Source organism: Lissotriton helveticus, chromosome 2_2 (assembly GCF_964261635.1).
Source record: "Lissotriton helveticus chromosome 2_2, aLisHel1.1, whole genome shotgun sequence".
Lineage (NCBI taxonomy): Eukaryota > Metazoa > Chordata > Amphibia > Caudata > Salamandridae > Lissotriton > Lissotriton helveticus.
The window spans coordinates 413,901,191-413,927,372 of record NC_136060.1 but is presented as its reverse complement, the minus strand read 5'-3'; the positions used below and the strand labels follow the sequence as shown (position 1 = coordinate 413,927,372).

Here is a 26,182-nt window from a genome sequence, read left to right as displayed (position 1 = left end):
ACCACGTCTGATGCTTTCTGGGAGAACTTGCTCTGTGATTTTTGGAGTGGTTTAATGTGTTTGATGGTTCACGGGCTTTGGCCAACGAAACTGGTGAAAGGAGAGGTTTGGGGACTAGGTGTCTTTGATTAAAGGACTGAGGCCCTTAGAGGAAAATCTTGGGGGGGGGGGGGGGGGGGTTCAGCGTGGAAGGCAGTGGGAGAGTGTGCAAGATGCAAGAAGGCGCCATAATGGGGGAGGGACATTGAGGAAAACAAACTGTAACTTATAGTAGTAACCCGTTGGCCACTGGACGCTGGCCAATAAAAATGTAAATTTAGACGCCATGAATGCCCTGTTTTGTGTGGTGTGCGCCTGTGAAGGGGGAGAAATGTACCTTTTGCCGGCCTCTCTAAATGCCACTTAAGGCACGTAGGCTTGAAATCTGAGCGCCCTTTAAGGAATTAATAAGGTTTTAGTGTGGTACATCAAATGGATATCTTGGGCTTTGCAAAGGCGTGCCACACACCCCTCAGGGTCCCTGCGCCCGCCGTGTTACGGCTGACATTCACTGCACTTTGGGATTTTTCTTCCAAAGTTGGTGGGAGACGAGGGATCTTCGTGTTGCAGACCCGAGTCCCTCCAGGCAAGAGTGGGGCTCTCTACGAAGTAGCCACCGGGAAGGTGGTGCGTGGTGGACTCAAGTGTGTCCCCCATACCCCGAGGCAGCCGGCCGAGCAGCTGTCTCGCCGCACAGGGAGCGCGTTAGGGGTTTTCTCTTTCAGTGGCAGAAGTGATACATCTGGTTTCAGGAAAGGGGACAAAACTATGATGACAGCTTTTTAATCTTCGCTGTGCAGGCGCAGCGGGGCTTTCCTCCTTTGTACTCATGCTGTCAACAATTAGCCTCATTACCACCAGCTTGATAGATGCTCTGTCTGGAAAAGTGTATTTTTCATGTATGCTCCTATTTCAGAAAAAAAAGAGAGTTTTGGAACTGTTGCTGACTACCATTTCCAGTAACACACGTTCCGACTAAGGGGCAGATTATGATGAAGGATTTTCCGCATCCTCCGGGCCGGCGGTGGCTTCCGCCGGCCCAGAGGATGCGGAAAATCCTCTGCGGAGCCTCAAAAGACCCACCGCCATATTAGGATGGCGGTGGGTCTTGAAATCTGTCCGCAGCTTTTCCGCCGCGGTCGCCTTCGACCGCGGCGGAGAAGCTTTAACATGGCTGGCGGTGTCTATCAGACACCGCCAGCCATATATGCTTTTCCGCGGCGGCTTTTCCGCCGTGGAAAAGCATACGGACCTTCACTTCGGGGGCCCGTTGCGGGCCCCCTTGGTGAAGGGGGGGTGGGGGATGCACATGGGGGTACCTATGGTACCCCCCTGCATTTGCGTGAACAAAGCAGCAGGCACCACGCGGTGCCTGCCGCTTTATGCATGCAAATGCACAACTTTAATTTTTAACATTGCGGCGGGTGCTGCTTCAAGCAGCACCCGCCGCAATGTTAAAAATACAGGATGTGACCGCCAGGGTGGCGGTCACATCCTAATTTGCACGGAGGGACAGCCGCTGCCCCTGCGGACGGTCCCTCCTACTCTATGGTGGCAGACAGACTCAGTTCCGTCCGCATCATAATCGGCCCCTAAGTGAGGTCTGAGGATGGTGTGGGTCAAAATATGCTTCAACCTGTCTTCTTACAGTGCGTGTATTCAACATAAACAAGGCAGTCGCAGGGCATGTGAGTGGTGTATCCATAGGCGAGTGGAGTGACACATGTGCTTTGATACCATATTTTGTAGTTCTATGCAGTATTCTGGCCCAGTTCCTTGCCCAAGTCCGAATTGTGCACCTTCCATATTGAGTTGTATGTGTGGGTTACTTACCGGAAGAGCCACTGGAATTATGTGGCATGGAGAGGACCAAATTAAGCGGCACGCCTGCCTAAACAATGCAGCAAGGAAAGGCACATTATGTGACGTACTATGGCACATTTTGTGAAGCTATTACTTGTAATTTTGTCATTTATACACATGTTAACATTTTCTGGGCAAGGTTGCACACGTGTTAACGTTGTCTGGGCAAGGTTGCACACGTGTTAACATTGTCTGGGCATGGTTGCACCTCATTAGTACCGGTTTAACACCCAAATACAGCAATAAGCAACTGAAAGGTGATCAGTCAATTTTTGCATAGGGCCATCCATTGTGCAGGAACACGTATTGCTACATTTTTAGTAATTTTATGTTAATTAGAGATAGACACATGCTAAACAAGCCTCTTTCTTTATTTCCATTGAGGGATCTGCCCGCTATTATCTCAAATACATTCCGACCCCTCACACTTCCTGTTCTTTTTTTGGTGCCCGGGTGATTGGGCTCCTGTTAGCTTCTTTCTTTTGAGGGCTGCATGGGTGACCCTGTATATTTCTTTTGTAGCTATGTTGTGCAGATGCACAATAGGTGAAGTGTGTGTAACGTTTCTAAATACCACGACGATGGAAAAAAAATGTGGTTCAGGAAAGCATGTTATCGGTACCAATTATACAAATAATCTTGCAGACACATTTATTCTTACAGTGCAAAAATCAAATTTCACAATAAAACCAAAATATAGCCTCATAAATGAAGAAAATCACCCCTTCTGACCTCATTTTACTGAGAAAATCCACTCTTTAGGCCTATTTAATATGTTTTAATTCCATTACGTGTGCTTAACACCTTGTGCTGGGATATAAACAAAGGTTAATTACCTTTGCTTATGACTTGCATAATCCATACAGAAGATTATTAATCACCATTGGTGAGGGAGTTTAGAGGTGTGGTGAGTGACTTGCGGCCCTGCTTCTAAGAGTAATGAGCCCTAACCAAAATTGTTGCAATAATGGTAATAAATAACGTATTAGACCAGGTGCATCTGTGCATACAGTAATCATGACATGCTAATGAAGGTAAATATGGACTGATAAAACGCGTCTTTTGGAACAATTGTATCAATAAACGTTCATTACCCCATTTATTACAGCAAAGCAATGCTCATGCACCTTTTAATTAACATAATACAGCCTTAATGTGAAACACTCCTTAATGCCTTGCGTATAGTACATTCCAATTACGTTACAGCGGAAAGGAACTTTATTAACAGCGACAAGGATCATTTCATTTCACGGAATTGATTTAACTCATTCTGCAGTGTCTGTTCCGTTGTGGAAAACTGCTACTCATGAAAAAATCAGCATGGCATAACCCATTTATGCAGATCCACAGTAAATGGTATGTATTATTCTTCCTGAGGGAGTGGCATCCTGACTCGCTCAAAGCTTCGCCTCTCATGAATCGTGGACCCTTCCCTCACTCAGTAAGAAATAGAATATTAAATTGGCACATTTGTTAATTATTTGCAGTCTTACTCTCTATAAATATATTTTTTTTGCATTTGTTTTTTTAGTTCCATTGGTGAGTTGCTGAACCAGTCCTTTTCTTAGCATTCTTGCATTAGCTCCTAAAATTCCTAGGCTGCAAGTTCCAAAATGCACGGTAATGCAATGAAAAGCTTGCACTGGCCCACCCACTCACCAATGGAGCTTAGTTGTCTGAGGGCTCTGCAGAGGCCTCTGCTACCAACTTCCCAGATCTGTGCATGATTAGTTCGACCAGTCTAGTTTTATTCTTAGAATTCTGGGACGTGTAGTCTTAATTAGTCCAGTATAAAACCATGACTACAAGTCCCATTATTATAAAGAAAATGAGGCCTGGACTGACATACATGTCAATAGACCTGATACAGACAGCAACTTCACGATTTTTTAAGCACAAAATGGTTTTATTTTGGCTGCCTCCCATCTAAAATTGCGTTTGCTTCAATACAAAATCAATTAGTGAAAAAACATTCCCCAGAATTTATTTTTCCAAAATCTCCCACTTTCCTATTCTGAAATGTTAGCATGTATTTATTTATTTGGAAAGTTTTATATAGCCGAACATGACCCTCTCCGGTATCAGATCGCTTTACAAATTATCAAGGACAGAGAAGTAAAAAAACAATATTCTCATACTCTCTAAGAATACAGTTCAATTTAACTCTTTAGAAGAGGATGGTGACACCTCATTGTTGAGACAGAGGTATCAGAAAACACAAAAACGTATAAAGCGAATACTAGTAATAATGTTGTAAACTAATATAATACAGTCTAAGGCAACACCCAGGATGGGGTAGTGATACCTCAAATGTTAAGACAAATAGAGAGAAGCATGCCAAGTGAGCATTAACAGTAGTGACACAGTCTGGAATTGAACAGTACCAGGCAACATCCTAGATACAGGTGGTGTTACCTCAATGCTGAGACCGAGAAAACAACAAGAAAACAAAAAGACGGAAGCCGAACAAGCTAACAGTATGCATTGACAAGTCTAAGTATGCTCGAAGATAGGAGTTTTTCAGGTCTGTGGTAGAAATGTGTTCATAAATAAAAGTTTGACTTCTTTCTAGAAAGAAGTGGGGGAAGGATAAATCCTTATTTCGGGGGGTGGGAGTTCAAAATGATCAGTGCGATGCCAGAAAAGGCTCTGTTGTAGGGTTTCTTTTTTAACAATCTTTGTGGTTCCAGCAGTACAGTGCTGGAGCTTCTAGAGGATCTTGCGCCGCCAAAAAGTTCAAGTTTCTGAGCGAGATAGCTTGGGGTGTTGAAGTGTAAAGCTTTTCGGGTCATACAATCACTTTTCAGTTGAATTCTTGCTTCATAGGTGAGCCATTTGAGGAATTTTCGATCGGGGTGATTTGGTTGTTTCTTTATGATCCTGTGATGATACTTGCAGCAGAGTTAAGGGAGGCCCTTAATGGGGCTATTTTGCATCTTGGCGGACCAGAAAGGGTAGCACATCCATAGTCCAAACTGGGGATTACTAGGGTTTGAACGGCAGACTTGAAGTTGTTGTGAGGGAGGAAGGGTTTTAATATTCTTAATATTTTCATTTAGAGGTTTCCTCTTTTAGTGGCAGCCCTAATGTGCTTCTGCATATGAAGGTTTGTGTCAAGAGTTATTCCAAGTGATCTTTCTGAATTGATAATTTGTGGGGTGCAATTGAACACTGTTAGTTGTTTCATCCATTCGTTGACTATGGGTGATTGTTTAGGTGGTGCGATTAGGAGGAATTCCGTTTTTAGAGTGTTAAGTTTGAGGTGGTTGCACGACAGCCAATTTCCGATATGGTGAGTGAAGTTGAAGGATCGGATGTCTTCAGGGTAGGAGACTTTCAGGTGAAGTTGGATATCATCAGCATACAAGTGATGTGTTTGTTGGATGAAATTAGGATTTCTGTTAGTGGCTCCATGAACAAAGAACCTTGTAGGATCCCTAATGTGACTGAAGTGATCTTAGAGAGGGACTAACCAGTCACACATAGATCAGTAAAACGTGCAGCTATGCCTTCAACCTCGACACTAACACCCTCCCCCTAGAGTTAACCCCAAAATGTCCTCCCATATTGAGAAACGGACGCTAATTAGCAAGTTTCTAAGATGAGTTGATTTTCTGATTGTGCACTTGGACTTGTAAAATAGCTCAGCGTCTTTGATCTTCCCAGCTCAATCCCAAGCCTAGCGAGAGGAAAGGCAAAGTAAACAAACCTCGGTTTACAGGGGCTGCCTCAGAGCAGGGGGCTGGTTACACTTTACTCAGGCATGAACCTTGCTACCGGGGGTCAGGGTTCCAGCGGGATTGAAATGTGCACAGCCAGAGCCGTTGTAGTTCCCCCAGTAGCATGTGTCGCAGCCAAAACTAAGAACGTGAGCATGTTTCAAGGTTAAAAAAATTCTGGCTGTGTGTTTTGTTTTGTCTCCAGTTGCCCCGATCTAGCAGTTTACAGCAGAGGAATGTTTATTTTTGAGTGGAATTTAAAAGCAGGTTCAAAATGTTGAATGTTAATTCATTCATGTGTACACGGGTCTCTTATTTATTTTCTTTAAGTATAAAAAGTGCTAGTGATGAGGGATGATACTGCATTTTTGCAGACCTCCCAGGGTTTCAAACTTAATAGGATAGGAATACTACGTAATCATACATAGAGCTAAAGGTTTTATGGTATTTCTTTTTTAACATTTCTGTCTGTATTTATACATATTTATTTTTGGGCGGTCTTATTGGTATTTATATATATATATTTCGTTTGTGTTTTGAAAATAAATAGTGATAAAATTATATATTTCCCCATTTATTTAACTCTTGGATGTGCATTCAAATGCCGATGCCTGTCGCGTTTTAGCAAATTAAGTAGCCACATATGAGAAAACACTACACCCATAGGTACATATTAGCGTTATATTACATTCATATGTAAACATATGCCTGTATATAAGGAAATTTCATCCTGTTTTTCCGCTTTTAAAAATAACTACAGGCTAGAAAAACATTATTTTCTGTCTGTATTTAGATGTAAAAATCAATAAAAACAGAAAACTGGGAGCCTTAATCAAACATGACATCATCATAGGAATGTCATCAATGACATCATAAAATTACATGAAATTAATAAATTGTATACTAATAATATCAAACCTCACTAAATGTACGGCCTGCACTTGTTCAGCATTCCTGGCTTGGTATTGACAGTTTGATGTGTTGGCATGCCTGTTGGTGGGGAGTGCACGATGGTAGACCGTGTCTGATTTGTGTGGAAGGGCACAGTTGTCAAAAATACAATTTCTAATGAATATTAGCAACAGCTGTTATTAGAAACTAATGTAGTCACTTTACCAACTTCAGAAATATTGAAGGCTCAATTGCCCTTGCTGGGATTCAGATTCGACCTGCAGCTAACACCAGAGCCGACAATGAGCATTTGTTCACTCTGCCATCTTCGCATTTAACTAAACTCATGCATAACTTTCAGTCAGTTCTGCTTTTTTCATTCAACTTTCCTCTGCATGCTGGGACTTGTAGTGTCCTAGTTTGTTTTCCATTAAACACATAAACCTGCTAATGTCTGCAAGTCGGCTGAAGAGGAAACACGTACCAAAGTAACGTGGGTAGCGCAGTTCAACAGCTATTGGTGGAGGCTTGAGCCTGCTACGATTTATTTGATGGTGAAAGTTTATGTTAATGACTTTTTTTTTCTTTACTTTCTTCCTGATTGGAATGTGGCTCATTGGGGTTGTCAGCGTTCAGGACATTGCAAAAGCCTGGACTTTAATGAACGCTGGAGTGAGCATTTTCTACAAAACTCACCCTGCAGTGGTCAGCTTAGCTGGATCCATTGGATACTGCTAGGCCACTTTGTGGACACCAAAGTTCACTGTGCTGCAGGAACTCTAGCTGCGCGTTTGACGAAAATCGCCAAAATGCATCTCGGGTTGCTTGTATTTCTGCCAAGAGAGCGAGTGGCGTAGCAGGTCAAGCAACAGAGGCACTCTTGCATTTGCATATATTCGTTACTTGTCTGTAATGGTACTATAAGCAACAATACGATGACAGGAAATAATATCCAGAGTAATTACCTGTTGCTGACATGCAATTCAAGCATTTCCATCCATTTGTTGTTTTCCTCGTTTACTCATATCAGGTTTTAGTCTTTTTAGTCTCTTTTTTTATGTCAGACCGCACTCTCTTAGTCCATGTCAGGTTGGTTTCTTTGTTTCTGTCAGGCCTCCCTCGTGGCTCCTCCCAGTCTTCATTGTCTTTTTTTATGTCAGGCTTCACCCTCTTTGTTTATGTTAGGCATCACACTCTCATGCTCTGCTTCGGGCCTTTTGGTATTTCTTGCCAGAACCTGAACATGTATCTCCTGAAAAGACTTGTAAACAAAGTTGGTGACAAGAGTTGCCATCATTTTTCACAGGACCACTAAACATTATTCATGATTAGACTTGCACACATTGCTCATGTGTAAAACCTGCACATATTTGTCATGGCTGGAGCTGACACGCTCTTTTAAACAGTATTCTCCTGTAACAGGGCTGCATAATGAACAGAAGCAGCATCCTGAGAGCTACGCTTCAAAGCTTCTGAGATGTGTTATGTCAGCCCTTATGAGGATTCGCCAGTGATGTGCTCGTCTCTCAGCACACTCAATTCCTTAGGAGCAGTGGCTCAATGAAAAAGTATTAAAATGTTTCATTTATGCAAAAAAATTAAAATGTTTGATATAACTGCTTGCATTTGAAGAAAGTTGCATCTTTCTGCTTAAAACGGCAGTGCAAGAATTTGAACAAGCTACTCCCAATTATGGGTTCTGTCCAAAGTGCCTTTTAATGGAGGCTGCCAGGAGCTTGGTCCGATTTGTTCTAAATGACGCAACATCCAGAAAATACTATGGCCTCACGTCACGCACTGTGCTTGATTCAGGACAATATAACATGAAAGTAAGTCAGTTTATTTGGTAACATAACCAACATTTCTGAGAGTACAGGGCTTCATTTAAGACTTACAAGACTGTATTAAGACATGAGAAATGTCTCATTTACGTAGGCCGTTCGACAATGACATTCTTAAAAAGACTTCATCGAATTTAAACATTTCAGAAGAATGCCATATCTGCCTTAAAACATTTTGTGAGTTCAAGAAAAGGTTACAAAATGTTTTAAGGCAGAAATGGCAGTCTTCTAAGATCATCTTAACCAAGGGGAATGGTTAGGAAATCAGGTCCATCTGTCCTGCGTTGAGATAATTATTTAATATATATATATATATATATTTTTTCTAGGATAGGGAACCACTTTTGTAAATTAGGCCCATATCCAGCGCCAGTTCTTTTTTCTTTGCAGACATAAACTGTGACACTTGCAATTTCCAGCTTTTCTTGCTATGCCCCGAATACGAGGAGAAGGTAATTTACTTATTAAACTGTCTGCTCCCATAACCGTATTAACCAGTGGGCCCAGGTTAAGTCTGACACATGCCTGACCTCATAAACGTGAGCAGCTTGCCTTTGCTAGTGGTGCTGGCGCGAAGGCTTCTGGGACGTCACGAGACGGCCGCTGTCTTACGCAGCGCCGTTTAGAAGACGTCACCGACGCCTGTCATGGCTGCCGCACGCGCGCATTAACGCACGGGCTCATACGTGACAAGGACATGGCGGTCTGTTTGTCATAAGTGAGATGCATAGATTGCCCGCGGAGGCCTGATTGCCTGGACTCCGAAGCAATAACTGAAGATGACAACGTTTGAGGCGGGTGGGTGGTCCGAATCTGCCGCGTTGATCTCTGTTTACAAACACGGCCCGGGGCCGTCTGGGCTGGCGCTTATCGTTGCCGAGGCGGGCGGGCGGGCGGCCTATCGTTGAGTGAGTGAAATGAAATCGGTGCAGGGATATTGTGCGAGCTCGGGGAGCCAGCCCACAGGCCGAGGAGCAGCTGCTTGGAAGGCCTCTTCACAGTCGGTGGCAGAATACTTTAGAGCCCATTCAGAGGGTTCGCTCTGGTAAACTGCGTAGATGACGGCAGTGATTTGTAACTGTAAATAAAAAGTTGGAGCCAACTAATATTGCCGTTGCCCGGACCTGTGGCGTACCTGGGATCACCCCAGCCTTTGAAGTCCATCATGGTTCACTGTGGTGCCGAAGTAACTGTTCGACTATGTTTTCTGCAGAACAAAACCAGATCAGGTTTGCTGAAAACATGAGTAGTTTGTGTACATTTCTTGCCACTTACATTCTTCTTGATTGTGACTTACCTTAGGCTACAAGTTCCAAACTACTGCAGCGAGGTGCCTAACTAAAAACGTGAACGATCAACTACCGTTTATAGTGATTAAAAAAACAAATAGTATGAGACGATACAGTAGTTTTATACAGACCCTCGATCCAACTCGACAAACCACCGTAACGTAACATGCATATTAGTAAAGTGCACATTTTCCCAGGTGTTGCGGTCTTGTCACTGTTGAAAGCAGTGGCGCAGACGTCAGTTGTGCAAGGTGCAGTGACACCTGGGGCTTATTAAACCCTGATAGTTACCAGCGAAATAATAAGCATTTCAGCAATGTAGGATAAGACTGAGTGGACAATAATGGTGTATAAATTAGGCAATGTGGTCAAATGGAGACTGCTGCAGTGGGTACAGTAGTATTCCGAACCACCAAACCTGGCTACATATTGCAAAATTAAATAGGTGAGGTCTTGGTTGTATCGTGACCTTTAGAACTGTGGAACCTTCGTTCAAATTGTGGCTTTCCCATTTGACTAAATTGTGTGCTAAGTAACCAATAGCTTTATTTCCCATGCATGATTTCTTATCTGATAGGCGGTAAGAGTTCCTCTAAACAAGGTCGAACCAGAATGGGATTCTGCCTCAGACAGGAAGAGGTATATGAAAAGTAGTCATGTTGTTGGATGCTGACTACACTGCCCTTGGGCCTATTCCGGGTGAAGGCCGGTATGTCTTAATACTTTCAAGCAATAAACCTGCCACTCTGCTCATTTACAACCAAAGGGTGCTGTGATTCAAAACAGCATACCCAATTTGGCAAAGCAATGCTTCAAAAAGCCCTCCTCTTTAGAGAACGTTTTCGTGTTCTGTATTAAGTAATAAAGGCAAACATAACCCCTGGGGCTCCTAAAAGTTACCTTGCATCTTCTTAAACTCCACAGTACACTATGTGGATATTATAAATTACGCACCATTCCAGAAAACTGTCCAAGCTGTCCAACCTTCCTTGGAATTTCCTCTGTGTAATTATGTTTAATGTGTTAATAAAGTTCGCTTTGAACTGCACTAGGGCAAATGGTCTCCCAGGACCCAGAGCAGGGCCCAGTATGCTCGCCATATGTGAAGTTTAAGGGAGCCTTCCAGTTAGTCAGGCCGCAGAACGGCCCATTGGAACGAACCGTGTCCTCCTCCCCAGGTTAGAATTCTAAGTGGTTCAAGGCCAGGCAAGAATGCGTTGCTGAAATCACATGTTTCACGAGTTATGTCACTGGGGGAAACGACGGGCGGCTGGGGGAGCGGAGAGAGGCTGGGCCACGTTAATCTTAAAGACAACTGCAACAGCCGCACATGGACTGCCAATTGTTCAGGCAAATGTATTATTCCAAGGCCGAGGAACAGTACAGCACCGTGAAAAATAGGCAAACGATCACAAACATTAGCACCGTCTCTTCGTTTCGGTCTTTCTTAAGGTGCAGTAATTATATTAAGAATGACAATACTAATAAGTATTAATTTAGTTCAATTAAACTTCTTCTATTAGCCTTAAGTGGTTGGAATGCTTTGTTGAGGATTCAGACGTTTGACCTGTAACACAACAAGCTATTCTACTGCTAACAAACGAAATAAGTGTCAAGACACGTTTATTGCCCTAACTCAAGATGTCTCTTCAGTGTTTCCAGTGAGTGACTTATTACGCGTTATTGCATATGCCCGTTTTTGCTCTCAGATTGGCGGGACTATACAGGCCATGAGTAGGTATGGCGCAAGTCCGTGTGGGGGCACTAGAAAACTCCTGTTGATGCTGGAAAAAGTAAAGATAAATTGGTTAGTATGACCAATTTCACACATCACTTTCAGTAATGCATGAGAAGGAAGGGACCACTCCATACACCTCCGCTGGATCATTGAGAATTGTATAGCGTGAAGCCCAAACCATGCTTGCTTAGTCTTAGCCAATGCAGTATCACACCTAAGACATTTAATATGTTATCTCCTACCCTTACTCAGATCAAACTGTCGGAAGGGAAGTCGAACTCTACATATCCCTAGAATATTATAAATTGTTCTGACTTGGCATTCTATGTTTATATGTTTTGTATTTTTTCAAATATAGTTACATCCCTTGAAATGAAAAAAAAAAACACTTTCATAGCTTGATATCTCCAGCTAGGCAATATTTAATGCAGATGACAGGAAAAGCAAGTGATGGGCTTGTGGGTCTTGTTTTGTACACGTTTTTTGTTAGCAAATGCTGTGGATTTGCAGCTCAAATTATCTGTTCGAAAAATGGAAAGGCCAAACAATGCAGTAACCCACTTACTTGTGCTATTGGCTCCCTTTCATTAAAGATGCTGTAGAAAAGTTAAATGTGCTGAAGCAGTCTACTAAAGTTGCCTATTTGGAAATTGTTGGTGTTCTATCGCCTCTCTGCCGCTGCTTGAGAAGAACAGCCGAAAGCTCTGACGTGACATATGCGGGCTTGTGGGGCCAAGTGGCGCCGCTTGCTAGACTTCATGGTGGTGGACGGGAGTGGGGCACAAGTTGGATGCGTCCCAGCTGCTGCTGCAGACAGGTGGAGCATGCTTCCTTTCTTGCAGCATGGCGATGTTGAGATTCCTGTTGCTCATATTCTCTGAGCAGCCCAATAAATGACCACATTTGTCCTCGTACAATGGGTTGAGGGGAGATAAAGTTTAACTGTTGAAGTTAGCTTCCTAACGCATGTGCCCAGGGGATACAAAAATATAGCAGACGATTTAGCTCTCCCACCGCGATAACCCTCCAGTGTGCAAACAGGATGCCTGCTGTGGGGTTTGTGTAATTTGACACAGCATAATATTCTAAGACAAATGTACATGGACGTAGCATGGTTTGACTTCGGCCCGTGAATGAGTGGGATTTCTGTTCTAGTAAAACACTTTTTACAGCCAAGTGCCACAAGCAACCACGTTGGCAGTAAAGAAAACAAAATTCCCATTTAATGCTTCGAGATGAGGACCACCTCCTCCTGGGCCATCAGGAATGAGGTACATGATGTATCTGCCTTGATGTGGCTCAGGTGCCACGAGGCTTGGAACAAGAAAGAAAAATGTGTCTCCTTGACTGCTTTTTGGATCATAAAATACAGTAATGAGGTTCCCTGGGGCTCTTCAGGCATCTGGGCCCTGGTGCCCCTTCACTGTTGCACCACTTATAGCTATTCCCCCTTCCCCCTTTCCCCTTTTCCCCTGCCTTGCAACAGCTCTACCTGCTCCCCAGTAGACAAGGCCCTGTTATGAGTCCGACATGGCTTAACTGACTGCTCAGTGTTAAACGCACTGGGATATATAACCTAGTGGGAATGATAAAGCCTTCTGCGACTTTTCCCTCATTCAGGTGTTTGTCAGTCCTGTTTCATGTGTCAGTTGCTACTCCCTATTACTCACTGTTGCCATTTTGAACCTCACAGCTCTTTGCTGGAGCCCTCTTAATTTCCCACTATTCGACTACCATCTATTCCACTATCAATTGGGATTTTAGTGGGCACAATGTACCAGCATGATAAAAGCTAAAAGATGCAAACTTTTCTAAAGGTGCAGCAGTGGCAAACACAGGCACACGGACATTTACTGGTTGTGTTTTTAGAGCTGTTACGCATTCCTCGACCTTAGGCGATGGCCATTTAGATAGTAAAGTTTCAGGGAAGTAAACCATCTGGCGCAAGCATGTTTACAGTGTTTATTCTGTGCTGGCTCGTCATAGATTGCCCATACCTCATTTCCTCCTCGAAGACACTAAGGGCCTGATTACGAGTTGCTCATAATTTTCGGACCCACGGGTAAAGCCTTGTTTTTTGTGTAGGTTGCAGTTATGAGTTTGAAGGGATTTAACACATGCACTATTTATCAGATACATTAAAAACCTCAAACTTCGTTACATTCTGGCAGGTCAAGCCTGCTGAAATTTAACAGGGAAAAACATGCTATTTACCATATTATGCTGATTTTGGTGTGTTAAACACCAAAATCTACTTGTTATTCTCCATACACCCGTAATAGGTGTTATTTATTGCTCGTTGATTTATCAGGCGCTGTATGTAACGACGCAACTCGTAATAGAACTCTTAGAGTGATGCTCTCCTAAATAAAGGCTATTTTGTTTTACCTTACAAAGTGTGCCAACATAAAACCCTATGTCTCACCCTCCGAGCTGGTCAGAGTGTGCTTGCAGTCACTATACTCAGCATTTTCCTGTCGGCAGAATGCCCTTTTTATCTGCACTCCCAAGACTCTAGCAACTTGGTACATTAATATCCAACAAACACATACACCATTGCTATTCAGTATTATTCAAAGAAAGTGATTCATCATGTACTCCAAGTCTGCTGGCTGGAGAGCATTATGCTTGTTGGCGGCAGCACCATGCCACTACAAGTTCTACTGTGGAAAGGTTAGAAGGTAAACCTTTTTATTATAAAATAGCAGGTTGTTGGTACAAAGACCTTCGATGCAACCCCTCCTACGCCAGCTTCAAAAGAAACCTTAAAATTCACTTCCTCACTAAATTTTGGGGAAATGAAATCCCTGATCTCCTTTCTGACTATTTTCCCTCCTTCCTTAAGCAACTCCGCCTACCCCCCACACTCACCCCCCTCCTGACACCCTCCTTACCCCCTCCCCCTCTCTATACTCCCCCACACCCTACTATGTCCGCTGAGTCCTCCGTGGCATACTGTAAAATTATTATTTATAACAACATTCTGGTTCTCTTAATTGGTTTTCTGTTTATCTTATATGTACTCTGCTCACTATGTACTCTAAATTGTTTCTTTTATTGTGTCTGACCACCTGTATAATTTGTTTCTTTCATTGCTATTGTTGTTTTCTTGTTTATTTCCATTGCTGATGTAAAGCGCTCTGATAACCTCGGGTGGAGCTAGCGCTATATAAAACCTTCAAAATAAATAAATACATAAAATAAATACTGTTTACTAAATTCTTCTACGGTAGTTCTCGTTTATGGTAAATATAACATGTTTAATAGAAATATCCAAGGGAAGTGTATGTTTGCTTAGAAGATTTTTTGTTGTGGGGAGTTATACTTTAAAACAGGTCTATATATTGTAGAAACAGAAAACCAACAGCATGTGATTCACGGAAGACGCCACATTGTGCCACATCATTTATTTATTTAGGCACGCCAGCTTATGGCTGCCAGAGGACACGTTGCAGTTTTGAAGATGTAGCAAGTATGGGAATTACCTCAACTGGACGATTTTTGGGACAGTGTAGGTTTACTAGTTGAAGATGATTTGGTTTTGCCCTTGATTGACTTATGCCTCCCAGCATGATCTTTGTACCATTATGGATCTGGCTTCATTCTTCTTTCTTGTATTTGTAGTTTAGCAGACTGTATCGGAGAATTGCGGAGGACCTGAGGATTTTTGGTGGGAAGATGCAAATATTTGCTTACGTCTTCCCCTCCAAATACTTTAGAGCAGTATTTGAAATTAGCAAATTATATTACGATCTGATTGATAGGCTCATATACTAGAAAAAAACCACCCTGGTTTGACTGGTTAATAATCTGCATATGCAAGAGTGCTGCTTCCAATAACCGGCTGCTCTGTCTTCAAGAGCTCCAGGTTCTAACTCCTCTGCACCTTGCCCATCTCCAACCATGTACTCGATCTTTTGTTTGCACATGTGACCATGTCTTTTTGGGGAGTTTCTGATAAGGTGGCTTGCTGTAATTGTTTGCCTCTGTGGTTCAGAGAAAGCCATGCTGTGTGGTCCAGAGTTTTGCGTTCTTGAGGCAAGCACATTGTTTACATTGCTGATGCAATGAAACATGATTGAGATGGTGGAGACCCCACACAAATATACTACTGTTGATAACTACATGAACCCAAACGGATTGTTTTTCGCTGTGCCTGCTGTGTATGTAGAGCCTTCAGTGCTGATAGAGGTACGCCAGGATACAGTGAAAGCCGAGATCATGTAGCTTGTACATGTTTATAAGTGTCTTGATTTGTATGGTATGAACCAACCTGGGAAAGAACAGATGACTGGAATCACAGGAATTCTCTTGCAGAGGAGTGGAGAAGATAAACATCCTGTATAAACCCTAAGGATGGAAGTGGGGGTCAGCGTGGTGCATCATACAGTATTGGGGGTTGTTATTGGTGAATGAAGTGCTCTTTTAACCTTTTCAGTGCGACCGCGTTTCCCCCTCCGGTGCTGGGCCCTAATAGAAACGGGCGTGGTCATGACGGAACGGTTCCGTCATGAGCACAGCTCAACCGTAGCTCATGACGGAACCGTTCCGTCATGAGCATGGAAGGGGTTAAGGGGTTGGTCTAACTAACAGTCTTTCCTGAACTAAAGGAGTGAGGGGAAAATATGAATTTTGCCTGGTCACCTCCTCTAGAACTGAACCGGATTTCATTTTCACGGTTCTTGTTGTGAGGAAGTCACTCCCTGTTTTGAAGGAAAGTACATTCCTCCCTTGCTCTTAACAACACCCCCCCTTTCACTCTCACAAATTGTCTTTAGTTTGGGGTCTCTCCGTCAGCTGAATGTTGGCTGTTCCCATAGAACGTTGTCAACTCTTCTAAAGCGCATCTCCTACTGGGTGTGATTGTTTTTTTAGCCTCTTCGGGGTAAAATATTGGGGACCAGGGACCTTTGCCTGTACCTGTATTTATAAAAGTTTTTTATTTTTAAGTGGGCTTTTTTGGACTGAATTTTCAATTAAAAAAACAAAGAGCCAGTCCTGTTCACCTCAGGCACACCTCTAGGCCATGCCCACGTAACTAAAACACTGTGCTAAAACAAGCGACTTTGGGTGCAGTAGTAGTGGTAGCAGAAGAAACAATGCAAACAAAATATAGATAAATGCTGTACTTGTACATATAGATTTGTCTTGCTCTTTCTTTTTTTCTGTCTTTACCTATACACATTTAGGTACAATGAGCATATTGTTTTTTCAATGTGTTTCATTCAACAAAAAACAGTATTGCCTCCTAAATGGCCAACCTGGTGGAAATTGCACTTAGCCAAACAGACATTTATTTTCTCAGATTATTTTGGCAGAACATATGAATTTGGATCTATAATCAAACTAATTGGGAAAAATCCATTTAATTCCTGCTGCATTTTGTAAATTGTTTTGGGTTTCTAGTGACTTATATTTGTTCCAGCTGGTATGTTTTTTAACGTGGAATGTACAGAAAAAAACCTTCCATCACAACTATATGCAGGGACAACTGTTTGTCACTCGTCCACTGGAATTTCCATCAGGTTACGCAGTATGAAGAGATGATTTTGCATACTATGTTTAGAATTTGTATTCGCTTAGTTTATTTGAGACCCAAATTATTGTAGAATTTTTTATTTTTTTGCATGTCTATGGTTTATCTCGGCTGTTAAGGTTCATTCTTTCTCAATGGGTGATGCACCAGCGTTCTGAAATGTAGGATTGATTGACAAGAAATGTAGTCGCTTTGCTCCTTGTAAGCATGGCAGACAACATTCCTGCACTCATGTGGTTTCTGCTACTCCAGTCGAAATATTCAGCCGAAAACAAACTAACTTGAGTCATGGGTCTTCCTGTTTTCATACATTTCAGCTGCCTTGCTCAACCGAAATGTACCATGAACCGTTGCTGTTTCGCCAGTCTGATTGGCTGAATCGCTGGACCCATGACCCATTCAGGGAATACTTTTGAGTGGAACATTGTGGGATCTAAAATGGGGCATGAGTCACGTTCTGCTTGGAGGGTGGGAGGAATCTGCAAGGGATTCTGCAAAATGGACCTACAGCTCATACTTGAAGAGTGTATCTGAAAAAAGAGATTCTGAACTACAACACTTTTATCTCAATAGAAATAGCCATTTATAACGGCTTGAAGGCTCCTCTGTTTCTTGTTTTTCATCAGTCAGTCAATCAACATTTGTAGAGCGCAGCCCTGTCACCCCTGGGGTTGTCTGGGAGTGAGGTCTCCATTGAAAAGTCAGGTCTTGAGGAAACTGTGGGAAGAGGGAAGAAACCAGCAGAAAAGGGCAAAACGGCAGAAAAACGAGCAAGCAGAAAAGGCCAATCAAAGGGCAGAAAAACAAGCAGAAAAGATAAAACGGAGGGTAGCAAAACGAGCAGAAAAGGCAGAGCAGAAGAGGGCAAAACAGAGGGTAGAAAAACGAGCAGAAAAGGCAAAACTGGACGCAAGAAATACAAATGAGCAGTGGAGGTACAAAATGAGGGCAGGAGGTAGACCGGCAGTAGAGGGTAGTGGACTGCGGGCAAGCTGGGCAGGAGAACTGTCACAGGGGGAGCTGGCACGTGGACCTGCTCCATGTAGGAGGTGCCGGTAGTCATGTGCTGAGTCCCTGACATTGGGGCACAGGGGTTCAGATAGAAATGTAGCCTTTTAAAATAAACCCTTTAAACACAAATCGGTGCCTACGGATTCACAACCTCTCAACTTCTAAAAAATATTCTCACATTGTACTTATTGATTTTCTGCGCATTTTACACTAAAATCCTGTACAACGAGTACACCAAAGAACATAGCAGTGGATGGTGACAGAATGCCTGATATTGGGAGAGAGGGTTTCGAGTAAAATATGACAAGACTGGTACATCAGATATTAAACATTCAAATGTAGCGATTGTTCATGATCTCTGAGTGTTATACAGACATGTAAACTATTTTCGTGCCATAATCTTTACACTAAAGAAGTTAATTCATTAGGAATGTTAAAAAAAAAATTAAAAGCAATCTTTTATCTCCTTGTTTGCAGGACCACCACAAATTGCAGACAAAGTGATCCACCGACAATCTGTTAGACTAGGAAGAACCATTAAGCTACTATGCCCCGTCATTGGGGACCCGCCTCCTCTTACCATGTGGATGAAAGGTGGACGGAACATCCACAGTGGCTGGACCAGGTTCCGCGTCCTCCAGCAGGGTCTGAAGATTAAGGAAGTGGAGAGTGAAGACGCAGGGACCTACATCTGTAAAGCCACCAATGGCTTTGGGAGTGTCAATGTGAATTACACCCTGATTGTTATTGGTGAGTTAAAAGCAGTTCTGCTTCATATGGTCATGGACATAAATGTATGTTGCTTTTCGTTGTAAAGAGATGTTGGAGCATATAGTGTTGACAATCATTAATCTCCATACTCTGCTTGAGTTATTGGTGATATATCATCAACATATATTACAATATTGCCTGGTTCGTTACATTTCTGTACCCAACAATTGTTACTGATTTCTCCATAATTGACATAACTCACAAATGGTTGACAGTTAATAACAAAGTGCTTCTTCACTGCCCAATTGGATTGCTTTATCCTTCAGGTGTCGAGTCTCCTGCATAATGTTTCATGCAAATAGTTATTTGCGGACTAAGCATACCTCCCAAAATATCTATCAAATCCCTCCCCAATTACTGCAGCCAAGCATATTTTACAACTTTTCAGCACATTTTAAAACCCATCAGCTCTCTAAGATAAGAATAACTTTTTACTTACTTGTGTATTTATTTATGTTTCTAAAGCATGTGTCCTTAAGTTTGAAATTAAACCGCAAATGTCTCAAACCCATTTACAGCGAGAATAACCATATCTTGAGTTTTTTTCCTTGAAAGCATGTACTCCTTAACTACACGAAGATTAAAAGGCAGAGTTTTCTAAAGATTAGCTACTTGATAAGCAAAGGCAACCTCCCTGACATAGACTTTCATTCCTCGACCAAGAAATAACAGATGGGCTCTTGTTTCGAAGATTTTTGAGATGGAAATAGGCGCTCTTAAAAATAACGTGTTCACAAACAGCCAACGTGTAGAGCTTCTTCCAGTGTTCGAAAATAGAACTGGTCTTAGTCAATCAAATCAAGAGGCGGCGGTAGCATTTTTTAACCAATTATTAAGACCTAAGTACAAGACTTTGGCATGGTCCAAATGAGAGGCAACATCCGCTTGTGGAATATTAAAATGTGAACTCACCAGTACAAAATGAAGAATCATTTTCAGAACTTTGAGATGATAAAAGCATTACCCTTTTGAGAAGGTGATATTGTTTGCTGAGCGAGATCCTCAGAATAAACCTGTTGATTTGCAGAATAATCCCATTTCAGGGTTTAGGACACATGGGATTCGTTTTCCAGTTCAACCCCCTTCTTTGGTCCCCGTTCCCCATGCGTTTTTTCGATGCTTCACTTGTTTGGATGTGACACACGGCTCGTCAAGTGTGCTGCTTGAGTTAACGTAGAGGAGTGTAGGTCATCGTCCAAATCGCTGAGACTTGGACTGGAGGATTCAGGACCATCGGTGAGTGAGAAGAATTTTTCCACATAGGCGGGGGAATCCACCAAAGTTTGTAATCCTCTGATACTATCTTTACAGGTCTATATTTGTAGAGGCCGTTACGAAGGAGCCACAGGAGTGACACTCTCCGATCAATGCTCTGTGTCTCCATATCAGGTTCATGCCTCAGAGATGAAGCGGGGTCAGTGATGAGCACGGAAGCTGTGTCGGGGATACAAACCCTGATGCACTTTACCAGAGACACTCTCCCCCATGGTCACATCATCGTCTGTACCAGACGAGACAACATTCAGACCCGTCATCACAAGACTGAAGGAGCATCCTTCCATCACCGGGCACCCCTCACAATAACTCTAGCTCCTGTAGTCTTTGCCCAATTAGAGGAGTGCAAGAGAGAGACTTCCTCCGACATAGTTGTTCCGGGTATGCCCCCACGAGAATCCATGCTCCCAGATGAAGGCTCCTTACTGGTAATTGACACCAGCTATTCCAGTGACCGAGTATCCTCTGTTGCTGGGACTAACAAATCTGCAATTGAGGGCTGTGCCTGGGCTGTTAACACCTGCTGCCCCCACTGGTGGTCTCCCTGATTAAGTACCTTCTTGGATGCTGTAGCTTGAGAACGAATTTCTGAGTCTTTGTGGGCATTTGCCTCTGTTTTCCTCACTCCTGTGCTGCTGCAATCCATTTTCGGGCAGCCTTGTCCGGCTGCACGCTGTGGAGGCGCCACAACTTCTGTCTGTTCTTTGGCGGCATGCTCCACCCTGAGAGACGCCGTGCAAAAATGCAGCCGTGAGCGCTGACTGCCCAACGTGCATTCCGTGAGACAATTGTGGCTGAGACGAGCAGGACATGGACCTCCATCTCCTATGTGCTCTGTTGGGTAACTTGCGGATTTAGACAGGGGCAAGGTCTCCACCCAGAGTAGCATCGCATTCCTAGCTGCCTTTCTGACTACCTCTCGTCTGTCATTGCTGGAGAACAGCTAGAGCTAGGAGGGAGCAACATGCAAAGCGTGTTACTCGATCTCCATCTTGTTTCCAAGCATAGTGATGTAGATTCTCAAAGAAATGTAATTTTATAAACCGCTTGTTTTCTTACATTCCCAATGTATTCGCTTTTTGGTTCACTGGATTTGTTGATTGGCTTGGATAGCTGAACATTGTCTTGGATACCTGCACATATCCCCTATCTTGCAGCATGGTGCGTTCAACTTGCATGCCTTCGCATGGGAGCTAACTGTGTGGCTCCTGTTCCTTCTTGGCCAAGTGTTGCCTTCCTACAGCTGGTCATTGGATGCACAGAGAGATCATCAATTTGTCTAATAATTACTAGCACTTTGAGCATCAGGGAATGGACTTTTTCCAAAACAACATAGAAGTTACTACCTTTTTCTTATGAAATATGTCAGCCCTGCCTCCTGGGCGTGAATGTACTAATTGTGACTGGGGAGAAAAAAATCTTTTCACAGACATGATGGCTGAACACGCCGTACTGCAGACCACACCTCTGTGTTAGCTTCCTGAGCTGTGCAGTGTTGAACGCATTTGCTAACTTATTGTGAATGTTCAACTTCGGCTGCGGGTTTCCTCACTGGTCACTCCCAATGTTTGCCGGGCATCCCATCCTCGTCTCCACTTTGAAGGAACGAGACAGGTGCACGCCATAAGAAAATGGTAAGTATGTAATGGATCAGTCAAAAATTATACATGCCAACCCTCCCAAATCAGGCGAGAGACTACCCATTTTAAGCCTTGTCTCCCGCCTCCTGATTCCTGCATGCAAAAACCTGATTCTTCAACAAGCTTCAGCCAACAGGGACTGGTCTTGTGTGATTAAGAGTATGCACCGCCAGTAACTTGCTCCCGCAGGCCGGTGCAAAAAATGTTTGTCATGCTCTCTCTGCCAGCCATAGCGCTTTTCTCCGTGCTCCTGTCCGGTTATTAAAAGTGTATTTTTGCTTTTCTGATATCCGACCTGGCAGCAGCACACTTGCAAGTTCCACACTTGACATTAGATCCGATTAAGGCCCTGCCCTCAATAGAAGTCAATGGGAGAAATACGTTCTCTCCATTTTTTTTTTTTTTTAATCTCCCGCTTTCCTCTTCTAAAATGTTGGAATGTATGCAAAATATAAAAGGGAAATAGCATATATGAGGAGACTTTTGGGGAAAGTCCCATGCTCTCTTTAGTGTAACCTCAACCTCTTCAGTTGGCGCACGCATTCCTTCCTCAGCTTTTTATTTTTATTTTTGTGGAAGCTTGAAACAGCAGCCTGTGCAACCAGCATTATGATTAGATATTAGGAACTACCCGTGCAGGAACGGAACTGTGTCTTGTGACCGGAAGTCCTGAACGGCAGTGTTCACCCATCCTCTCTGACTTGACCTAGTACATTTTCTAAATAGTGACGTGTTGAATGTCTGCTCTGCCTATGTATCCGCTTTTACAAAGAACTCGATACATTAGTGTTATGTTATGCAGTGTTGTGATATGTTTTCCTGCTTACAAGAATGTTAGTAGGAAAGGTCGGCTTATTGTAGTTACAGAAGTCCCTCTCCCAGGGCAATGGTTTTCCTTTACAGAAGTGCCAGTTGTGGTTGCAAGGAAGCAGCGTTTGTGTGTGCTGAAGGTTGTGTGCCTGCGAGTGGCTGTGCCTGTGCTTCCAGGTGTTAAACTCCTCTCCAAAGGCATGTTTTTAAAAGGACTGCCACGGTCATTTGGATGCTTGGAAGACTCGTGAAAGCCCGGCTTCCTGGTTCTGAGCCGGGTTTCCAGTTGGCCTCACAAGGGCGTCTGATGCGTCTGGCAGATGCTGCGACTTTCCCTTTGAAAATCTGCGCCATGAGGAGGATCTTTTGTTTACTTGAAATAATGCCGCAGTGTTATAAAACCAACAGCTTGTCAGCCCGCAGGATAAATGCTGAAGTGATGGCGCGCGGATTTGTTTATGTTGCGGAGAGCGCAAACGCCATTACTCACTGCGACCTTGTGAACTGGAGGGTTTATGTAATTCTCCTCCAGGAGGCTAACTTGGCCTAAAATCATCCCAGCAAGCATTCCCGCGTGCAACTGCTCCCACAAGGCATGCCTCTGGAAATAACACGTTACAGTAGGAACGAAAACAGGAAGACTAATGAACAGACTTTACTGCAGAAGCTAGGGTACTGTGGAGAAAATAGTGTGGCGGCCATCTTGGTTGTTGTGTTAAAAGATGTAGAATGATAGAAGTGCTGAGCTGGGCTCGATAGCTTTGTAATTTGTTTGGCTCAGACACCGAATCTTTTCCTTCGTCAGTATTTAGACTAAAATCCTGACCAGTTGTATGCAAGTGGTCGAATGTACTCAACTTGGTACAATGAGTCGAGTAAAAAGGAGGGAGGCCCTGAGGACTTCATGGCACCAGATCGCTGTGTTTTCAGTGTGTGGCCTTCATTTAGCAAACGAATTCTTTCTGAAAGTTGTAGTTTCCTTCTACTGGACCTCTAAGATTGAGGTACCCGAATGCAGATGTTTGGAAGAGCGTAGTAAAAGACCAGAAACACAGTTTTCTTGTGACATTTTACTCAGTCTAGTTGAGAATAAGCACGTTTAAAGGACATCTACCATATGTGGTACTTGCCATCTCTTTCCAAAAGGCTTGGAAAACCCGACTTCCCACTCAAGTAGCTAACATTTCTTTCAGTTAGTTGCTTTTCATCCCCTCTTGGTGCCACAACACCAGTTTCAGTGTAGGTGGGCTAGAGAAGATTATAAACATAGCAGATTTGGCACTTTTTTATGAGCCGCAAACTCACCTACAGACCACTAAAAATTGTTTCTGGAACAGACCACTAATAAATCCTTGATTTGTGTGTGTTTTTTTATTTTTATTTATTTCTTCTGTAATTAGTGTCGCCTAAAATTATGTTTGAATGTTCCATTTGCATACCTGTACAAAAATGTGTATACGGTCAGGTGTTTAAGAGGGTCATTAAGGTCAATGAGAAATTAACTCTTTTTGTAGGGTGAACTAGGTTTGAGAAGCAGGCGACGCATTAAAGTCTGTGGAGACATTAGTTTGTCAGATGGGTGATACCTGCCAAGTGCTGGTGGGTTGAGCTTTTGTGTTCTCTTTCAGCAACAACAGGTCAGCGTGTTAGAAGGTGCAACTTTAAGTTCTACCTTAGGACAACTGTATTTATGACAGCTCGTAACTTTCTGCGCATGGTTACATCTTGCTGAAAAATTACCCTCGCTGTGGTTTTTTGAAAATACCAGCAAAAATGCGCTTATCTACTATTCAACTGTTTTACATTTACTAGCTAAAAAAGATTTGGTTACGGTTTGAGAACTTGAAAATCGTCAAAATGGAAGTTTAGAATTGGACCGTACCATTTGTTAGACTTTTCCGTACAGTACTGGTTTCTTAGAGCATATACGGGGGCTGCTAGGTTATCAGGCCATCATGTCGGTCAATATTAGTTGTTGATATTTGTTGTAAAAGAGAGCTTGCAAAATGCTATGTGATGTGGAGAGAAATTTCACAGCATCGTTATTTATAGGCCATGCTCATCAAGAGTTTGACTTTTGGAGACAGCTAGCTTAATCATGTGTGAAAGGCAAAATGAGCTGGACTCCATGTTGTCAACGTGACACTGGAAGCAAAGGCCATATAAGAGGTAATTAAGGGCACCACATAAGTTGTTTGTGTCAGACAATATCCATGTTCTTTTTCTTTTAGATTGTTATGTGGGTTGCAGAGGGTTAGAGGGGAAATCAGGCCCCCACTTTCGTGTTCTGAACCCCCCCTCAGCCAGATTCTCCTCCACAACCCCCCACCATGGTGGCACCCATCCCAATTGACTTTGCAGCATTTCCCTCGTTGTCAGTAGTGGTTGAACACGGGACGGGTCCAAAGCATTGTTTTTGGTGTACACTGTCTTCTGTATAAAGTGAATTACTAGTACCGTCATCGCTGCATTGGTGCACCATGCACTACCTCTCAAACAATTTCCAGCCATCAAAACTGATCCGGAGCTTGAAATCTATTTCCTTTAGCCTCCTGTCCATCTGCACAAACAATTAAAAATTACAAGCACTTCAGCATGAGATCTCTGCATGTCCGATGCATATAACGCTGGGAGTTTCTTCTATAAGAAATGAATGCAGGAAACAGACTTATTGAGGTTTTGCAGGTGTTTGAAGACCTCTTCGGTCTCAACCCACATAAAATGGATATCGGACATCTTTTTCTGACCAGACATCTAAGACGTACCACCTGACAGCCCTTCATAACCCTGTCAAAAAACAGGTTGCTGGAATTTTCCTTCTCACACCTCTCCAACTCCACTAATCTCATACTTGGAGGATGCATTGACAATTCCTCAGCCACTGCTTTGTTCTGCTAAGCCAACCAAGACTGGAGTAGTCCCAAACACTTTTACTGTCCATCTTTTTAGGTTTCGCCCTGGGCGTTGCAACTGCATAGCAGTTGCTCCGCCCATGGCGAAACCTCATGATCCTACATATGTACTTTGGTTCAGCCTCTGTCTACCATTGGCTAGCTCCATAAATGGAGGCTAGCCATTGGGAGACAGAGGCTGTCAATCACGCTTTCTCTTGAAAACGCGATTCGGGGGCGTTTCGCTGTGTTTTTTTAAGCCCCGCCCCTTTGTCCTGGGCCGCGCTGCGATTGGCTGCCGGCCCGGGACACCCCCGTGACGTCATTCCCGGGCCGCGCTGTGATTGGCTGCCGGCCCGGGACCTGACTTGTTACCTAAATCTTCTCACATTTTTCAGTTTTAAAATGTTTGCACGCATGCCAAAAGACCGTAATCGGTTGGGAGACTCCCGATTTATAAAGTAAAAACAAAGATTAATTACAAGCATAAACTTGCCTGTTTCAATTTTAGTCAGTATGAAAAATACTTTGCCATTATTTTTTATTCAATTTTTCCTATTTTGAAATGTTTGTATGTACGATGCTGACAGGTGTGCCCCCGCCCCTCTAAGAACTCGAGTTTGAAATGTGTCCGATACTTGAAGTCTTTGATTCAATGTACTTTCTAAAACTAAAAAAGCCAGACCTCGCTTTTGCCAATGCTTGCCAAGTCTCCCTGCCACACTGGTGAGCCACGTCGCAGTCCCTTCCACTAGATGTAATAATGATTAACTGCGCATTACATCAATACGCTGGACCACATAGAGTAATTTGTAAACAACGTCCCATATTTCGGGTTGCCTGTCTCATAGCTATTGACTGCGCGTGT

General features: G+C 43.1%; 1 protein-coding gene across 3 annotated transcripts in view; it reads left to right on the top strand.

The window, feature by feature from the left end:
* FGFRL1 (fibroblast growth factor receptor like 1) overlaps nt 1-26,182 on the top strand; it is a 321,781-nt gene that overhangs the window by 134,672 nt on the left and 160,927 nt on the right. The window contains exons 1-2 of one of the 3 annotated variants that reach the window (XM_078678654.1): nt 9,003-9,151; nt 18,405-18,677. In XM_078678654.1, coding sequence (XP_078534780.1) covers nt 9,133-9,151; nt 18,405-18,677 — 292 coding nt within the window. In that variant the 5' untranslated portion in view covers nt 9,003-9,132. Of the gene's footprint in view, nt 1-9,002; nt 9,152-9,284; nt 9,583-18,404; nt 18,678-26,182 lie in introns of those variants that run through there. The other 2 variants (XM_078678652.1, XM_078678653.1) reach the window with 2 other exon arrangements.